The following is a 17,973-nucleotide window of genomic DNA, read 5'->3' on the forward strand; positions in this document are numbered from 1 at the left end:
GACAAATATATTTTTTATTATCAAATCTTGTTGATTTAACCTACCCAAATCAGGATATAAAATACAAAATGAACTGTAAAAGTATCAGAACAAAATATGCTAGAGACTTTTTTGTAGGTGATATAGTCCATGAGGGGAATCACCTATAACTGATGCAAGGTTGTGTCAGTGAAGTTCTGACATTATGCATTACCGAGAGGTGTATAGTCCTGACTAAAATAACCAGTAGAACATCAATAGCTCTATTTTGCATAGATTCAGTAAGTAGTATTAACTTTCCTCAGAGAATTCCTGCCAAATCTAGCAAGAAATATGCCTAGAGAAAATGTAAGTGAAAATTAGTGGAGTCCTTACATTGTTAATAACAGAAAAAGAATAAGTTCTATAAGTAGATGTCAGTAAGTTCTGAAGATCACACTTCAGCAGATTTCTTTTAGCTTAATTAGTTAGTTAATTAATTAATTAGTTGCATGTAGAGAGGAACTGCTGGACCTCATCCCCTTCCCCACCACCACTCCCTTCTCCTTTTGTGTGGTGTCTTTTTAGATTGTAAACCTGAGGGCAGGGAACCATCTAATTAAAAAGACTGTATGTACAGCGCTGTGTAAATTTACAGCACTTTATAAATAAAGGTTAATAAATAATAATAATAATAATAATAATAATAATAATAATGTAACTGTCTGTATTTAGATTTTTTTACAGGATCAGATTCGATACAGGGGACTTGGTGCAAGGATATACTACAAACTATAATGAACTTTACTCCCCATAATTGGGCTTCACACACCTTGGACTGTTTTCCAGCTCCTCTGCAGGTAAAATTTTTCAAAGGTTTCATGTTTCAAAAGTGTTTAGAAATATCAGCAAGTTAAAGAGGATTAGAAGAATCTTGCCTTATCAGTGGAGATGGACTGATCAGTCTGTTTCCTAATTGTTTATAGTCTGTGGTCAGTTTAATATTTATAAATGTGTTCCTTCCCAATTCAGCATTAATCTGTGATGTAGAAAAAAAATTGCATGAAAATTAATATTTAAATTGGTATTTTTCAATGTATTGTCTTACAAAATATACAGAACAATCAGTTTATCTTAAAATACAAATTTTTTATATACATTTTGGTACTCCAAGTTGAGGACTGGGAAATCAGTAACCAGTCCATGTTAGTCTGGTCCATTCAGTTTAATATGTGAGCCGACCAAAATATTACGGGCAACTACTTGGAGAAAAAAGATACACTGTATTATTTATTTGGTTTTTTAAATCACTACTGGAGGATAACTGTCTGGGCTTTAGCAGGGAAACACTGCCAGCATTATAGATCTTTACAGAAATCATTTGTGTAGGGAAATGGAAACAGTTCTACGAATAAGGTAGGGTAGTACATTTGTAGGCCAGCTAAAATGTCATAAAAGTCTTCAGACTGAATGTTAAGTAAAAATAGCGGTGGGAGGTGTGTAGAGCTCTCAAAAGCCACTGGACTGAGAGGCTTGGAATAGCACGTACGAGGTATAAGAATTAATTGGATTTATGCCTACTATAACAAAGCCATTTTGGGATGCTGATGAGACAATAGCTATTTCCCCATATTTTGAAAACAAAAGTACATCCATTACTTTGATCTTCTCCAACCCAGTCTGGAATATTACTGACATTACTGAAGCAGAGAGGTAAAATAAGGAGAAATATGGTAGTCTTTAAGTGGCATTCTTAGGCGCGTTACACACCGCCATAAGGGACGTCCGTAACAAATGGCGACAGAGTCCGTAACAAATGGCGGCGGCCGCCATTTTGACATAGCGGACGCTCTGCATCCGCACGTCGCAGCCCGGAAGTGACGACGCGAGTGCGCGCTTTGGGACTTGCAGTGTCTCTTCCGGGTTGCTGGAAGGAGCACGATTTTCGCGTTCCTTCTTTGCAGCACAGAGGAGTCGCGTGGTTTGGCTGCTGCAACCGGCAGCGGCCCGAGACCGCCCCTTTTGGGCGGTCTGTAATGGGCCCTAGTTATTTAAAAAGCATCAGAAGAAGCCAGTTTTGTTAATGTTACCTAGGTACCACACTCTGTTTCATATTCACATGATATAAAATAATCATCCATAGATTTTTAATATTCTGCTTTTCCATGGCTGAATTATAAAATCAGGGCAGACCCCAGAAGTTAATTTATTTCAGGGGGGGAACCCTAGATACCCTCCCTTCCTCCAACCAACTGATAACTATGTTACTGATTTCAGGCATTCTTTAAACAAAATAATGTACCTCAAGAGAGCCGCTTTAACCTGAAGAAGAATGTAGAAGAGGAGTACCGAAAGTGGAAATCTATGACAATCGAGAATGACATCATCACCCACTTTTCCATGCAGGGCTCTCCTCCCCTCTTCCTTTGCCTCCTTTGGAAGATGCTTCTAGAAACTGATCACATTAACCAAATTGGTTATAGGTAAATCTTTAAAATTCAGTAGTATTCTATGGCACATTTTGTAGACAAATTTGTTGGTATATTTCTGGCACGATGGATTAGCACAGAACATCCCCCATAGAAATGCCAGTTTGTACCAGTTTTGCTTTTGATACAGTTTGCCAGATACAAGAGTTTTCTATAGATTTACAATGTTTACTAGTTACCAAACTACATCATCAGTGCTCTCACAGCAAACCAGTACAAAGTTCAGTGCTACAGACTTAGGGGTGAAATAGACAGGCAGAGAGAAGCGGCTTCAGGCCACTGTGGAAGTGTACCAATTAGACGACACAAACCTCCAAAGCGGCTGGAAGCTGCACCAAAGCTGCGCTCTGGTCCTTTGGACTAGAGCAAAAAGGAGCTTGGATAATCTGACTCCTGATGGCCCTTGTGTGCACAGCCCACTCTTTCCAGCATGTCTGCTCTGGCCATTAGTTAGCAGCTCAGGATAAAATCCATTTATAATTGAGGAGTCTAGAATCACTGCTGTATTTATTTTGAATTTTTTCAGTTCTGTTTTGCTTCATGCAGTTCAAGTATCAAAGTTCTGCACATAGTGAAACTCTGTATATCACTTCTTTGATATTGGCAGCCACAGGTAGAATGTCTGCATTTAGCTCTATGCATTATTAAAGTAATTTTGTACCTGATGCAATTACATTTGTGTCTTCTTAGAGTGCTAGAAAGAATTGGGGCCAGAGCTCTGGTTGCTCATGTTAGGACGTTTGCAGATTTCTTGGTCTATGAATTTTCCACATCAGCTGGAGGCCAACAGCTTAACAAGTGTATTGAAATTCTCAATGATATGGTGTGGAAATACAACATTGTGACATTGGATCGTCTCATACTGTGTTTGGTAAGAATGCATTAATGATGATTCCAGTAAGATAATTCCAATAATAACAGGCCAGTTTTAATCAGGGTATTTTGTGATAACTTCTGCAAATGCTGGTGTTGCATGGTTGGATTCAACCTGACTCATATACTCTGACTCACAAAATACCTGATTCAACTTTGATTAATTTGTGGGCCATCTAGTTGAACCTCAGTCAGAATCCAGATCTCAGACTGTAAATCTAAATCTTCGGGCATCCCATTGACTACCATTGGAAATCAGCAAAAAGTTATATCAGTATTGAATGAAATTTGTAGGACATTTAAATGCTGAAGAAAGGATTGTGTCTGCCAGACAGATGGATGCAGATGTTGTTGTGCATCATGCCACTGAATGTTAATTTCTTTATAAAGGGAACCTTTGGCAATTTTAAAATATTTTTGGAAGAACTGGATAAAATTATCAGGAATGATCTGAGGGGAACATGTCTGCAATAGTATTGAAATGGTGTGGAAGTAGAGTGTTCACATCTGGCAATTTCCCCTTACATGGGGTTTGTGAAATGTATATGAAAATGAAAATAATGCCACAGAAGTGTCCCTGGGCAAGAAACCTGTAACATTTCAAAACTATAAGTAGAGGTGCGATGATGAATAGAAAATTGTCTGTCCTTCTGAATCCAAATTGGTAACAGAAATGTTCAGATTTGTATTGGAGGAACCTCATTTTGATTCAAACAACCTGAGTCCTTTTGAATCAACTTGATTCATTTCTTGATTCAAGATGCTATCTGAATCTAAAGTGTAGCCTTATCCTTGCAAAATTCTTGAATCCAAAACACTGTTGTCATTTCTATCCAATGTTGCAGCACTGATAAAAAAAATGAGTAATCTTTCCAGATTGTTATGAGTCATTTGATAGGCATTGATGAAGATTCACTAATGAAACAGAGTGCTTATATTTTTACTTGACTGAACATTCTCATAGTAGCTTTGTCCAATTTGTTGTCATGTAACATGATTCTATGATTCTACCTGTAAGTATTTCTTGCCCAAGCAAACTATGAAATATATGGGGTCATCATACGTCCACAAGCTATTTGAAGACACACACACATACACCTGGTTGGACTGGGGAAATTTTCAGCTGCAAGAAGGTTTGACTTCATTTTTTTTTCTTAAGTGAGTCCCAAATTCATTTTTACAACAGCCAAAATGTTTATTTTTGCTACTGTAACACATACTCTAAGCCTCAGGGGAAGGCAATGGCAAACCTTCCATGAACAAATCTTTCCAAGAAAACTCCATGATAGGGTCACTTTAGAGTCACTGTAAATAAAAAACAACTTGGAGGCACACAACAACAACAACAGCAACAACAACAACAAACTTGTCCTACATATTTTTCAAATATTTTTATTTATTTATTTCAGGCAATGCGCAGCCATGAAGGAAATGAAGCCCAGGTGTGCTACTTCATCATCCAGTTGCTTTTACTTAAGCCAAATGATTTCAGAAACAGAGTGAGTGATTTTGTGAAAGAGAACTCTCCAGAGCATTGGCTACAGAATGACTGGCATACAAAACACATGAGCTATCACAAGGTATTTTTGGCTAATAGTTTTTAATTTAGCCCATGGGATTTTTTTAACTTAAGTATTTAAAGTGGGAATAAGGCAGTACACATTATTCCTAGTCTAGATACTTCTTTGATTGGTGGTCTAAATTGTTCAAGAAGAATAGTATTACTTAGGTTAATGTAATATCATTGAGAAAGATAGTATTATTTCAGTGTTAAAACCAAAGAGGGAGTATGGTTTGAAACTGGCAGTGTACAGAAAGAAGCACACAATGTACAGAAAGAAGCACACATGAGTCAGAATCCTCTTGATGGCTTATGCTGGCATAATACTGGGCTTCACGAAAGTATGCTTTTAAAAACATTGCAGACGGAGGTATCTTGTACTTCCTTGAAAAATACCTTTGCTCAAAGTGTGGACTGACACACTTTTGAACATATCTCCTTTCCCCTAACCATTTGCTGGTTGCAGGAGTGCACCCAAGAGTTGTCCTGACTACACTCCCCCAGCCAGTTAGGGGCAGGGGGAGAAGGGCTGTGCCTGTAAGCCCTCAGCTGCCCTTCCACATCTGGAAGAGAAGAAATAGGCACCCCACCACTGGCATAGGTACATTAGTGGCATTTGTTCTCCATTAATACAACACTCTGTGCTAAGGAATATGAGGTGTGTGTGTGGGAGGGGGGGGGGTTGAGGGTATATGTTTAACATGTGGAACAAGTCCAGATTTGGAAACTTTGTATAGGGGCGGTAAATGTGGCTGAGGTGAATGTCTGGATTGGACTCACTCTTTTATATAGGTGCATAACTTCCAGCATGTCAAAAAATACTACTCTTCCCAGTGGGAAAAGCTCACTTACCCATCCTCTTGATACTGGCAAGTCTTCTAACACTGGTGTTAGAAAATTTATAAAATCACAATATGAAAGCCAGCATTTATATTTAAGATAGTTTTCTGTTTGCAAAGGTGAAAATGCAGAAGTTACAATGAAATGTTAACATAAAGTACAGTCACTTTTTGCATGCGCTACTGTGGAATTTGCATTCAGAGTATTTGAGCTAAGAATAAAATATGAGCTTTGAAACTTTACTAAAGTAAGGTAGATTAATTACTTTATTAAAACTTTATTTCCAGAAATATCCTGAAAAATTATATTTTGAAGGTTTGGCAGAGCAAGTCAATCCTCCTGTTCAAATCCAACCGCAGTATTTACCAATATACTTTGGGAATGTGTGCCTCCGTTTCCTTCCAGTGTTTGACATTGTGATTCACAGATTTCTGGAACTCCTTCCAGTATCCAAATCACTGGAGACTCTGCTGGATCATCTAGGAGGCTTATACAAATTCCATGGTGAGTTCCTCACTAACCTTTTTCTGTTCACTGCAAAATCACTAATTTGACAGACTGGAATGATGATAAAAGCTATCTCCATATAACAGAAGTGGATTGCTAAATATTTGGATATTGGATATACTCAATGCTCAACTAGTAGAACAAGCAAAGAATCTCAATTTTGACCAAAATATTATGATCCCGTGGTTTCCATTTATCTCCTTGCGAAAGCTCTTCAGATTTGTGATACAAAATTAATCAAGCATAGTGACTTACTGGTAACTAATTAGTTTTGTAACTAATACACATGTGCAGAGAGAGAGAAAGAGACCCTCAGTCTTACACATACCTGATAAATACTTCAGAACTGATGTAGTCATGAAATAGAAGCTTTTTTTTATATGCGTAGGCTGTTTCACTCTCTCTCTCTCTCCAACAAACATATCCATGATTGACTAGAAGTTCTAACTAGTGAAAAACTTTTTTTCTTATAACTGTTTTGTAATAAAATAACATTTTATGTAAAACATTCTAGTCAGACTAAATGAAGGGCTAGAGCTTTGGCCCAGTTAGGCTGATTTTCCAGACTTCAGTCATCCAATCTGGTAATAATTGCTCAGGATTGTGTCAGACCTGCTGCTGAATAAGCTGCTGCAAAGGCAATGGTAAACCTCCTCTGAACCAATCTTGCCAAGAAAACCACATGATAGGATCACCACAAGTCAGACATGGCTTGAAAGCACACAGCAATAACAACAGAGAGAAACTAGAAGGTGCAGACCTCCTCCCAGCATCTCCGCATTGCTGATGCATAGTCCTTTCTATTTGTATTTACTGTCAGAAAAACTCTTACATATTCTTATGGGTGCCCAGAGCTGTTTCTATAGGTACTGGAAAAGGGAAGCCCTTGTTTGCACTGAAGCACTGCGCATGCAACAGGCCTCATCAAGCTGCAGAATGGAGCTGGTCAGGATGAATATCTTTTAGTAATAATTGAAAAGAGATGTAATAATGGCATGTGCCCATTCTGGGGTGTCTTGATTGCAGAATTTTAAAAAAAGCTGGAAAGATTAGTGGCTCAACAGTTAAGTCAAACCTGTGTAGTTACCATGCATGGCAGAATACTAATAACATACACATGCATCTCCTTCAGCTTTTGAGAAGAAAGATTATAAAAGAAGTATCAATCGCCCATTGGTTGAAACTAAAACACAATTAGGTCATTTAACAGCTTGAGTTTGAGACTGGTACAAATTGGACTGTGGTGGCAGTAATTTTTCTGAATAATGACATAAAATTAATTCTTTGTCACTTTGACTTTTGAGGATTTCACTTTTTTTCTCCTTTTTTTTTTTTTTTTTTTTTTTTTTTTTTTTTTGGAGAGCGAATTTTAGCTAAGAAGCTAAAGATGCCTGGAAAATAAACAAAGGCGGTTGGATTTTAAGATTGTCAGAGCCAGTCTTATGGTGCATTTGTAGCTATCTAGATCACCATAGCATTTAATGCTTCCTGGTGCTCAAATCAGCCTTGAAAGTATTCCTAGCACTGTTTAGAAACACCTCATTACAGAGATTTAGAGAAGCCAGAGGATAACTGTTATTTCCCAATTGTCCTAAAAACCTGTGTTGTCCTAAAACATTTGGCTGAAATCCTATACACAGTTTCCAAGAAGTAAACCCTACTGCACTGAATAGTGCTACCTATTTACTATTAATGTCAAGTTTTTTTCTTCTAGAAGGAGATGACATGCCAAGGTTTTGATATTATAACTTTTTTTTTAGTTCCAAAAAACAGAGCATTATTCTTTGAGATTTTGGGATTAGGAAAAACATTTCATTTGAAAATGCCACTCCTATTTTCTTTCGAAAAAGGAAATGTATTAAGCAGAAATGTTTTAGCCAGAACTGCTCTTACCCTAAAGAGCATTTTTTGCTGGCAAAGCGTGATAGAAAAAACTGAGGAAGGGAAACAAAACTCAGCAGATAAAATGATTGAAGATTGTATGCCTCCTGCCACTGTAGAGGGAACCCATGTGCTTGTGCAATGCTCATAGTGAATACTAACACCTCATTGTTGTTGTTTAATAAATACAACTTGTTTGAACTTTACCACTTGTGTCATGACACACCCTCCTCCACTGACTGAAGCTTGTCAGTCTAACCCATTTGTGTGATTTGCAGAGACCACGAAGAAAAAGGACAGGTTGCTTACCTGTGTCAGTAATTCTTTGAGTGGGCATCTGCAAATTCACACAAATCCCACCCATCCTCCCCTCAGTGTCCTGCTCATTGGCTAGCTTCTGCTGTCGCTTTTGCACAACATATTCAGAACTGAGGAAGAGCAGGACCGATAGGGGTAATATATAGGGTGGGCGGAGCTATCGCCATAAAGTTCCAAAAAGTTGCAAACTAACTTCTGCCCAAAGATTCTAGAGGTTTCAAAGCATTGCTGCACAGGTGCAGATTAACCCATTTGTGTGAATTCGTAGATGACCACTCAAAGAAATACTGTTACAGATAAGCAACCTGTCCATATCCATTTATCTTTTGAGCAGATCGTCCTGTAACCTATTTGTACAATACTCTTCACTACTATGAGGAGCACCTCCGAGAACGCACAAATCTCAAACGGAAGCTTGTTCATGCCATCATTGGCTCGCTTAAAGATAATCGGCCACAGGGGTGGTGTTTGAGTGAAACTTACCTCAAATGTGCAATGAATGCACGAGAAGACAACCCATGGATCCCTGATGATATTTATTACTGCAAACTGATTGCAAGATTGGTTGATAATATCCTTTTTAAAAAAAAACTTGTATGGATTTAACTTATCAAAATTAATCAAGATAACTATGCGATTACAGTTAGCAACCGATTATGTAGTGTTGTAACTTCTCCTGTACTCTAGTCATAGTTTTACAGTACTGAACAGCAGCCAATTACTATTGCAAAACAAACAAACTGCATAATTACAACTTGTGAATGTCTGAAAATATGCAGCTGACAGCCCAACCTGGGCATGTCTACACAGAAGTCAATCCCACTAAGTAAGGCTTCCCATTAAGTAGACATACAGTTGCACGAGAACATCAGATCTTTCTTAACAGGCCATCTTTCATTTTTGATTTAAAGAAGCATACTCAGAATTTATGAAAGCCAGCGTGGTGCAGTGGTTTGAGCATCGGATTATGGCTCTGGAAACCAGGAATCAAATTCCCACTCAGCCAAGAAAACTCACTGGTTGACCTTGGGCAAGTCCCTCTTTAAAATAACCCTCTGAAAACCTTTCTCTGTATAAATCTTGCCCCCCCCCAAAAAAAAAAAAAAACCTGACCATGCTAAAATAACTTGAAAGCACAAGGCAACATAACTCAGAATTTATAATATGCCGCACCATTTGTTGGGGATTACATGCAGTGTTCTTACATTGTACTGCTAAAATTCAAAGCAAGCATTTCTACAAACCAAGATGAAACCCTTGGCAAGGGCAGTGAATCAAAAGCCCCCTGCCACAAGCCTATTTTCTCCTTGTTGCTGACATCCTACTCAGAATCCGCTGTATTGGTATTAGCTACCTTATTACCCTTGGACTCTGCCTCTGCCTACATACGTCAGAGCCTAGATTTGTCTCCTCGAAAGTTTTTTATGCCACAACCAATGGCAGCCACCTTTCCCTGGTCTTAACAGCAAAAACATATTTATTTATTTATTTCATTTAAAGTCAGAATGGCTTGTACTGAGTCAAAGTAGCCAGCAACGCATACTAGGGACTAGCCTCAAGAAGGAACTGACATCACAGTGTAGAGTCTAGCCTGAGAGTGATGCTTTATAGGGCAAGGAGTCTCAGAAACTGCCTACTGTGTTTGCAGCAGTGGCAAAAACTTTAAAGGACACTGTGTGTGTGTGTGTGTGTGTGTGTGTGTGTGTGTGTGTGTGCGCACACAAAACAGTATTTGTTTCTGCAGCAAAATAGCTTCTCACACTGAGCGCTACTCTCTGACAAAAGACACATATTCTTATTCAGAGGAGGTGTTCACTAAGAAGGAAATGGCAGCATATTAGGGTTGGAGGAGTGAGAAGAAGCTGGATGTAGCTGGGCTGATCTGGATTGGACAAGGAAATACCATGGGTCAGTCCTGAGATATTCTTCTTGTGATATTTACATCTTGTTGTAGTGTGGAAGTGGTCAACTTCCTCATGCCTACTTCCACCTGCCTGGGGACCAAGTGTCCCCATGACATCCCCTCCCCAGTTTTTTTAAACCCTAAAGGCCCACGTGCCCTTTAAGGCATATAGGAAGGAATATTGCTATAGTTTCAATCCCTCCCCCATCTGTTTAAGCCTGGGGTGGGCTTTTTAAGCGCCATAGTGGACTTGGGTGGGGGGGACCCATCAGGTTCAAAGGGATCTTTTTATGTTAAAAAAAAATAAGGGATATAAGGTCCACCCTGGGACTCACATATGATTGATGACCTACATTTTACCCCCTCCTGTTGTAATGGCTGCTCCGTCCTTTAAATGACAGTTTATTACCTTAACTGTGTTCACCAATGGCCGGTAAATCACCTAGTCCATTCCCAAACTGTGACTGGAGATTCAATGAATTTCCTAACCCTGCTGCCCATGCACTCCATGTTACCTGCGTTGAACTAATGGCCTTAGCTGTTTCTGGAAAGGACGTGGGCAACGCCCTGCTGAATGTTGTGCTGAAGAGGTAGGTGAAGTCTTCCTTGGAGAAAACCTCTACATTTATACAGTTAACGGAGCTGTGTTGTTATTTTTTTAATGGTCCAAATAAAAGAGCTGGCAATATTTCACATAAAGATTCCCATATTTAATATATGTATTTCTGAAGTGTTTTTGTCTTTCTGTGCCTGGTACAAGTGTTCTATTTCTTTTTCTCTTCAATCTCTTTTCTGATAGTCAGCCTTTAGTGCCCAGAGACAATATCACAGCATGGATGAATGCAATTGGACTGATCATCACTGCCTTGCCGGTAAGTCATCTCATGTTTTGAATTCTGTTTAAGTGAAGAGGAAGGAAGCATATAATTATTTCACCGAAATATCAACTTCTTGACAAAAAATACTGTTATTAAAATTAGATCAAAATTGCTTCTTAATTATTGCATTCGTCTCATTTTTGACTGAATGAAATGTTTGAGATTTGAAGAATCAAGAACTGCTTCTAGATAACTAGAAATTCAGCTTACTGTTTTTTGAGCAGAATCTGGACATGATCCTGCAGGTACCATACATTGACAAGATCCCCTGTTATCCTCATTGCAGAAGTAGGTATCCAGTACCTTCTCGCTCATATATCTAAAGTGTTGTTATGTGCCTTCAAGTCATTTCCAATTTATAGCAACCCAAAGGTGATCTCTCATAGGATTTTATTTACACGGTTTTGTTGTTGTTTTTTCATGAGGGGGTTTGCCTTTGCCTTCCTCTAAAGCTGAGAGAGTGTAACTTACCCAGGGTCACACAATGGGATTCCATGACCAATCTGATTTGAACCCTGATCTAAACATGATATCATAGAAAGCTAATGACTAGTGGAAAATTTAATGGTACAGTACTGTTGTTTAACAATTCAAATAATAGTCAAGATCTTGCATTTTCAGATATAACTTTGACTGCATGGCTACATGGTCATAGCTACATCTGCCACCCCAAAAAATTAACCTCTTAAGATGGGCAGTCCCCCCACTGAAGGATTTCTAAGGTGCTGCAGATTGGGCAGCTGATGATGACTGTAGTGCGAACCAGTCTCATAGTGCATTGAGAAAGGCAACTTGAGAGCCAGTCCCTCAGGGTCCTGCAGCAACTATATCTCTCCACATGGCCCATGACCAGGAGAGCTGCAGTTATCATTCCACATCACCCTGATCTGCAGCGCCTCAGAAAACCTTCTGTTGGGCTGCTGCCTGGCTTAAGAGGAAGGTTTCGGGTGGTCCTGTTTGATCATTAATGTCTGTAAACATAAATCCCAAAAGCTGAGGGCCCATAAGTGTAGCTTTTACATCTTGTAAATGTTAACAAGATGTCAGCCCATATATTTGAAAGTGGTTATTTAAAATTATAATCATTAAGGATAAGAAATAATTTTGAACAAATTATTGGCCCTAAATGTTGTGAAGATTTTAAGATATGTCTTGTGCTTAATGCTTCTCTTTATGTAGCTGCAAGCATCCTAATTTGTGGGGTGGGGTATGGCTTTATTTTCCAAGGAGCCCTATTGGATTGTCCTCCATGAACGGATTGTGAGTGTCATCAACAGTCCTAGCTTGACTTCTGAGACTGAATGGGTTGGTTACCCATTCCAGCTGTTTGACTTCACAGCTTGCCATCAGTCTTACTCAGAGATGTGCTGTAGCTACACATTGGCATTGGCACATGCTGTCTGGCATCATTCAAGCATTGGGCAGCTTTCTCTCATTCCAAAGTAGGTGTCTTGTGTACACTTTGTAATCTGTAAATACTATTTTCAGCTAAAGAATATATTCTGTTTGTGTGTAAAATAGTCTAAATACTACAGGTTGGGTCTCCCTGACATGCTTAGGACCAGCAGCATTTGGATTTCAGATTTTTCCAGATTTTGCAACATTTGCAAGTACATAATAACTCAAAGAGGGGCCCCAAGTCTAAACATGAAATTCATTTAAGTTTCATGTACACTTGATACACATATCCAGAAAGTAATTTTATACATAATATTTTTAAGAATATTATACATGAAACAAAGTTTGTGAACACTGAACCATCGGAAAGCAAAGGTGTCACTGGCTCACCCACCCATTTGGATAATTTTGGAGTATTTTGGATTTCAGAATTCCAATAAGGGATACTTAACCTGTATAGCCCACATGGATATGCTGGGTTAAATACATGTTTAATTGTATGCATCGTGTCACCATCAATAACACTTGTCTATTGCCACAATTTGGCACCACCCAGTTTGTAAAATAATGCATATTTTATCAGCTTTATTTATATTAGATGCCTTACTAAACTTTCCGTAATACTACAGGTTTCTTACTGAGGTTTTGATCCCAATAGTGAAGACTGAATTCCAGCTACTCTATGTGTATCACCTTGTTGGTCCATTCCTACAACGCTTCCAGCAAGAGAGGACAAGGTGCATGCTTGAGGTAGGTTATTACAGGAGTGGTTATTATTGTGCATGTAAACGGATAAGACTGCAGACCTTTAAATTGTGCAGAGTGCTTCCTTTCTGAAGAGAAGTTCTGATCTTGACATCCTACCTTTTCTTGAAGAATTGGTCCAGTGAAAAAGTATTTTATGTTGTTCTTTCCCTTCTATTTATTTTTCAGTGTATTCTTTTTTCAGGTCTTCAAATGCAAGAATATTGCTGTGATTTTCCATTGTATCCCTTCCATGAAGATAAGGCACAGGAGTCTATATATCACATAGTTCAGTTACTTCATAATATTTAACATGGGATTTTTTTCTTTCTTATCACCTATTGCTGCATTGACAAAACTCCTCTGAAAAAATCTGCCCTCCCCCCCCCCCAAAAAACCCGTGATAGGCTCACTTTAGGGTTTACATGAGTCAGAGAGGACTTGAAGGTGCTTTTTTAATATTTGAAGCAAATTTATCACTGGAAGAAGTCTTCCTATTTCTCCCAGGGCTTCAATTTGGCACAGCCCCATATAAACAAACTCTATTTTTGTCAACTCACTGCAGAAAAAAAGCACATTCAATTCCACTATTCACCAACTTGTCTCCTTGAGCACAATAAAAGAGTTTAAAAATAAACTCTTCAGAGCACTTTGGGTGTCATAAAATTAATTATACTTGTGCCGGTAAGCAGCTAAACTTAGCTTAACACCAAGCTCTGTCTTTGAAGGCAGAAAAGAGCACCTGTGTGTTTTAGCTCAGCCTCTTATAGCTAGCCAGGCAAATAGAAGAAAAATAAATTACTTAAAACTTATTCTCTGCTATAGTTCTGCCCTCTCTGAAGAATGAAAATTGCTTAATACCTAAAAATTCTCCTGGAAGAAAGGCTTATTGTCACCAGATTGCATTTTCAAATTCTGGAGACCTCTTTTGTGAGTGAATATTGTAAGTGATATGCTATTACACAGTCTTAAAAGAATCTCCAAATTGTTAGAATAGCTGTGAGTAGTCAGCCAGATGCTTACTAAACTCTGTAATGGGATGGGAGACATCCTCATGATTCTTTGAGAATGTCAGTGTATCAGGTACATTCTAGCATACATTTTTTAGCCATTTATATACCTTATTATCTCTCTTCTTTAATGCTCTCTGTATTTGCTTACTATGTCAATATGGCCTGATATGTGAGATTGAGATGACTGTATTTTAGGATGACATAGTATAATCTGGTCTTTGTACACAGGTGTCTCACAACACTATGTACTCAGAACAGTACAAGATACTTTCCATAATAAAATTCTCATGTACATATTTTTCTGAAAGCCCATTGTCTAAACCATCTTTGAAATATAATAGCGGTAGTGTATGTAAAGTACAGGCTACATGTGGTTTCCCAAGCTCCCCAGTGTGGCCTCATAGCAAAAGTGGGGAAGGACATAAAAATGGCCATTTTAGCAACAAAAATAAAATGACTTCTGTAGTCATCTCGAGGGAGTAATTGGCCATTAAAAGGCTGGACCTCTTCTAGGCCCAAAAAGGCCTTTAAATAAAAAACAGAAAGGACTTTACAATCTTTTGCAGTTTTGAAAGATGGGAGAGTACAGCTTTAGAGCATCCAGAGGAAGGCCAAAATGGCCTCTCGATTTTCCAGGTTGTCCATCTGATTGCAATACGGCGCGCAAGTCCAGATGTTTTATGACAATTACTTGCTTTGGATTTCCTGTGTGTTTTTTACCACCTTGGAAGATTAATATTTGAAACATATTACATATTTCCATGTAACTGAAGCAACTAGAATGACATAACTTTTTGCTTGTGTTTCTGTTAATTTTGTGGCAATAGATTGGAGTAGCATTTTATGAAATGCTTTTGGAAGTGGACCAGTGCAATACACATCTCAACTATATGGATCCTGTATGCGATTTTCTCTACCATGTGAAATATATGTTTACTGGAGACAGTGTGAAAGATCAAGTGAGTGAATAATAAATTGCACTTGAACTAAATTGTATAAGCATAGCTAAAGCCAGCATGGTGTACTGGTTTGAGTGTTGCCAGGAAAACTCTAATAGGGTCAGGATCACCATAAGTCAGAAAAGACTTGAAGGTACACAGCAAGTAACAACAAAGGGGCATAGCTATTTATTTTCTCCATTTTAAATGATTAAGTCGGTTAACAAAAATGGCACTGTATGAAACCAATTTTTCTGTAAACAGTGTCAGGTTACTGAAAGGTTTTCATAACTTCTAGTTTTTTTATAGGTTTTAATCAGAGGAGCTCAAGGTTAGACAAAAGTATAACAGACCAACAATTCTGCAGAATAACAGGTTTTGATGTTGGTGTGTGAAATCCCCCCCCCCTTTTAATGTAAATATGTAAATTTTGGTTTTGTGGTTTTATACCCACTAATTCTAGGAACTGAGCATTTGAACTGGGATTGGCACTAATGATCATAGAACTCAGGCCACTGCCCACAGATGCACTGCTGCCACCTTTTTTATACAAACATTTGAATGGTTTCAGAACACAGAAAATGGGGGAAATCTGGTGAGAGTTTGCTGGATGTTTGAACACTAATAAAGCAGCATCTAGGTTAGGAAACAGCTGTTTGCTCTCTGACCATTTTTCCAGTTTTTAAACTGTTTTATTGGACAGTTCTCTTTGCCTTTCTGTACTTTCTGTGAAATGCAGAAAAGCGAGATTAAAATATTTTATCAAATAGTATTAATAGTGCTGGTCTTCATTCTCTTTATAGAATTATAGTGCTGTATCTTTGGTTTGATATGTTATATATATCCCTCTCTGAACTTTCAAACATGTTTATAGGATAAAAAAAATGAACTATGTATGTTTCAATTGCAATCTTTCAATTTTCTCTTGATTTTGATCAAAGGTTGAGAAAATTATCTGCAATCTGAGGCCTGCTTTGAAGCTTCGTCTGCGATTCATACATATTAGCAAAATGGACTCTGCTTCGGTTCCTCAGCAACCTATAAGCACTGTATCTCCAGTATCACAACCTACTCAGGTTCCAGTAAACGTTCCTTTGCCAGTGTCCCAATAAAATGGGGTACTGTATCTCATCTCTGCCAAGGACATCTTGTGTTGACCAAGATAAACTGCACTCATTGTGAATTCCTTTGCAAAAAATGGAGTACAGAATCATTTCCATGACTTCTTCCTTATAATGGACCTGTAAGACTAAATAGGTGTGCTGCCTTTTCCTGATTAAAGGAACTCTTAAAACAGCTTGGTAGTTACGGATGTATAAATAACCAGTTGTTTTAAACAGCAACAGAACAATCAGTGTCTCATTTTTCTAGACAAAGGTAACTCCTGTTTTTTATAACACATATCCTTACTTTTACACTGGAAATCTTTAACATTTTGGTTTTTCCCCAACTTTTTCTTTGGTAAATGACAACAGTCAAAGAGAATGGGTGTGATCAATTTATTTAAGACAGAATATATAAAGCCATTTAAATTTCATTGACTTAAACCAGGTAGCCTTACTAATGGGACATTCTGGAAAATGTAGTTGAAGTACTGGTGAAAAGGAGAAATGTGACTTCTGATTCCTTAATGATCACGGAGCCACAATTTGCCTGTGCTTTCTGATTAGTACTTTACTTCACCAACAGTACTGCTGAAACCAGAGACACAATAATGGTAATAAAAATGCCATCAGCCAAACCAGGGATAGTAAACAGGTACTTGTTTCACCCAACTTCTAAAATGTAATTATGTTTAAAGTCTACGTATTTATTTGACATGTGTGAGATTTTTATTGTCTGCTTGGGTTTTGAATGTTTAGAATAACTACACATTCTTTTGGATTTGTATTATACTATTTTTGTTCATGTTTTATTTTTGTCTGTGGTTGGAGGTATGGTTTGAAAATTAATGAAAATCTTAGGATTTGTAAAATATTGCTCATATTTGGTAGCATTTAAAAGTGATTAATAAAAATAGCTTTTATAACTGCATAACTGTCTTTATTCACATTATTTGATGTTGGTATTCTTCATTTTATACCTTAAGTGTCAGCAGTGTTGTTGCACTAGTTGCTCCCATGTCTTTAATTCGAAAAGTGCAGGATGTTGTGCTCTCCGCAGATTCTCTCTTTCCCATGGATCATAAGGTGAAATTTCTTCTTTTGGAACAATAATATTCAATTAATTTTCATAGAGAAGAAATTGGTTCCAAACGTACACTATATTATGTATTTATGTAGTTTTAGAATTTGTATCAGATAGCTGAACTCTGTAGTAAAATGAAGGATTTTAAAAAGCCTAAACTACAGTATCTACCCATCGAAGTTGTAATCGTCAAATTTAATATAAGAATTCTGCCTCTTGAATCCCATCATCCAAATTTAGAGCAACCAGAATGTTGAGCCTCTCCAGTTGAAGCTCCAAAACAGGACAGGAATATTTGCATTACTGAACTGACAGTGGTGTTCATGTCTTCTAGTGTCTAACCGAAGGTTGGGTTAACCTCCATTATATCCACTTGTGAGAGAAACCCTGTAAAAGCAAAGACTAACTTCATTTTGCCTCTAAGGTAATATTGAACAGTGTTCAGAATGGATGATATTGGGGTGAAACAGCTGGACAGGAAAAAG

General features: G+C 37.9%; 1 protein-coding gene across 6 annotated transcripts in view; it reads left to right on the plus strand.

Moving 5' to 3' along the window:
- LOC149311110 (mediator of RNA polymerase II transcription subunit 23-like) overlaps positions 1 to 17,334 on the plus strand; it is a 60,129-nt gene extending 42,795 nt beyond the window's left edge. For 5 of the 6 annotated variants that reach the window (XM_089530363.1, XM_089530362.1, XM_089530358.1 and 2 more), the window contains 12 exons: positions 694 to 818; positions 2,236 to 2,441; positions 3,138 to 3,318; positions 4,730 to 4,900; positions 6,009 to 6,225; positions 8,762 to 8,998; positions 10,755 to 10,920; positions 11,130 to 11,202; positions 12,436 to 12,650; positions 13,236 to 13,356; positions 15,191 to 15,322; positions 16,243 to 17,334. In XM_089530363.1, coding sequence (XP_089386489.1) covers positions 694 to 818; positions 2,236 to 2,441; positions 3,138 to 3,318; positions 4,730 to 4,900; positions 6,009 to 6,225; positions 8,762 to 8,998; positions 10,755 to 10,920; positions 11,130 to 11,202; positions 12,436 to 12,650; positions 13,236 to 13,356; positions 15,191 to 15,322; positions 16,243 to 16,413 — 2,015 coding nt within the window. In that variant the 3' untranslated portion in view covers positions 16,414 to 17,334. The other variant, XM_089530364.1, reaches the window with a different exon arrangement.
- The last annotated feature ends 639 nt before the right edge of the window (positions 17,335 to 17,973 follow it).

Source organism: Sceloporus occidentalis, unplaced genomic scaffold, assembly GCF_023333645.1.
Source record: "Sceloporus occidentalis isolate IW3139 unplaced genomic scaffold, rSceOcc1.0.p SCAF_6, whole genome shotgun sequence".
Lineage (NCBI taxonomy): Eukaryota > Metazoa > Chordata > Lepidosauria > Squamata > Phrynosomatidae > Sceloporus > Sceloporus occidentalis.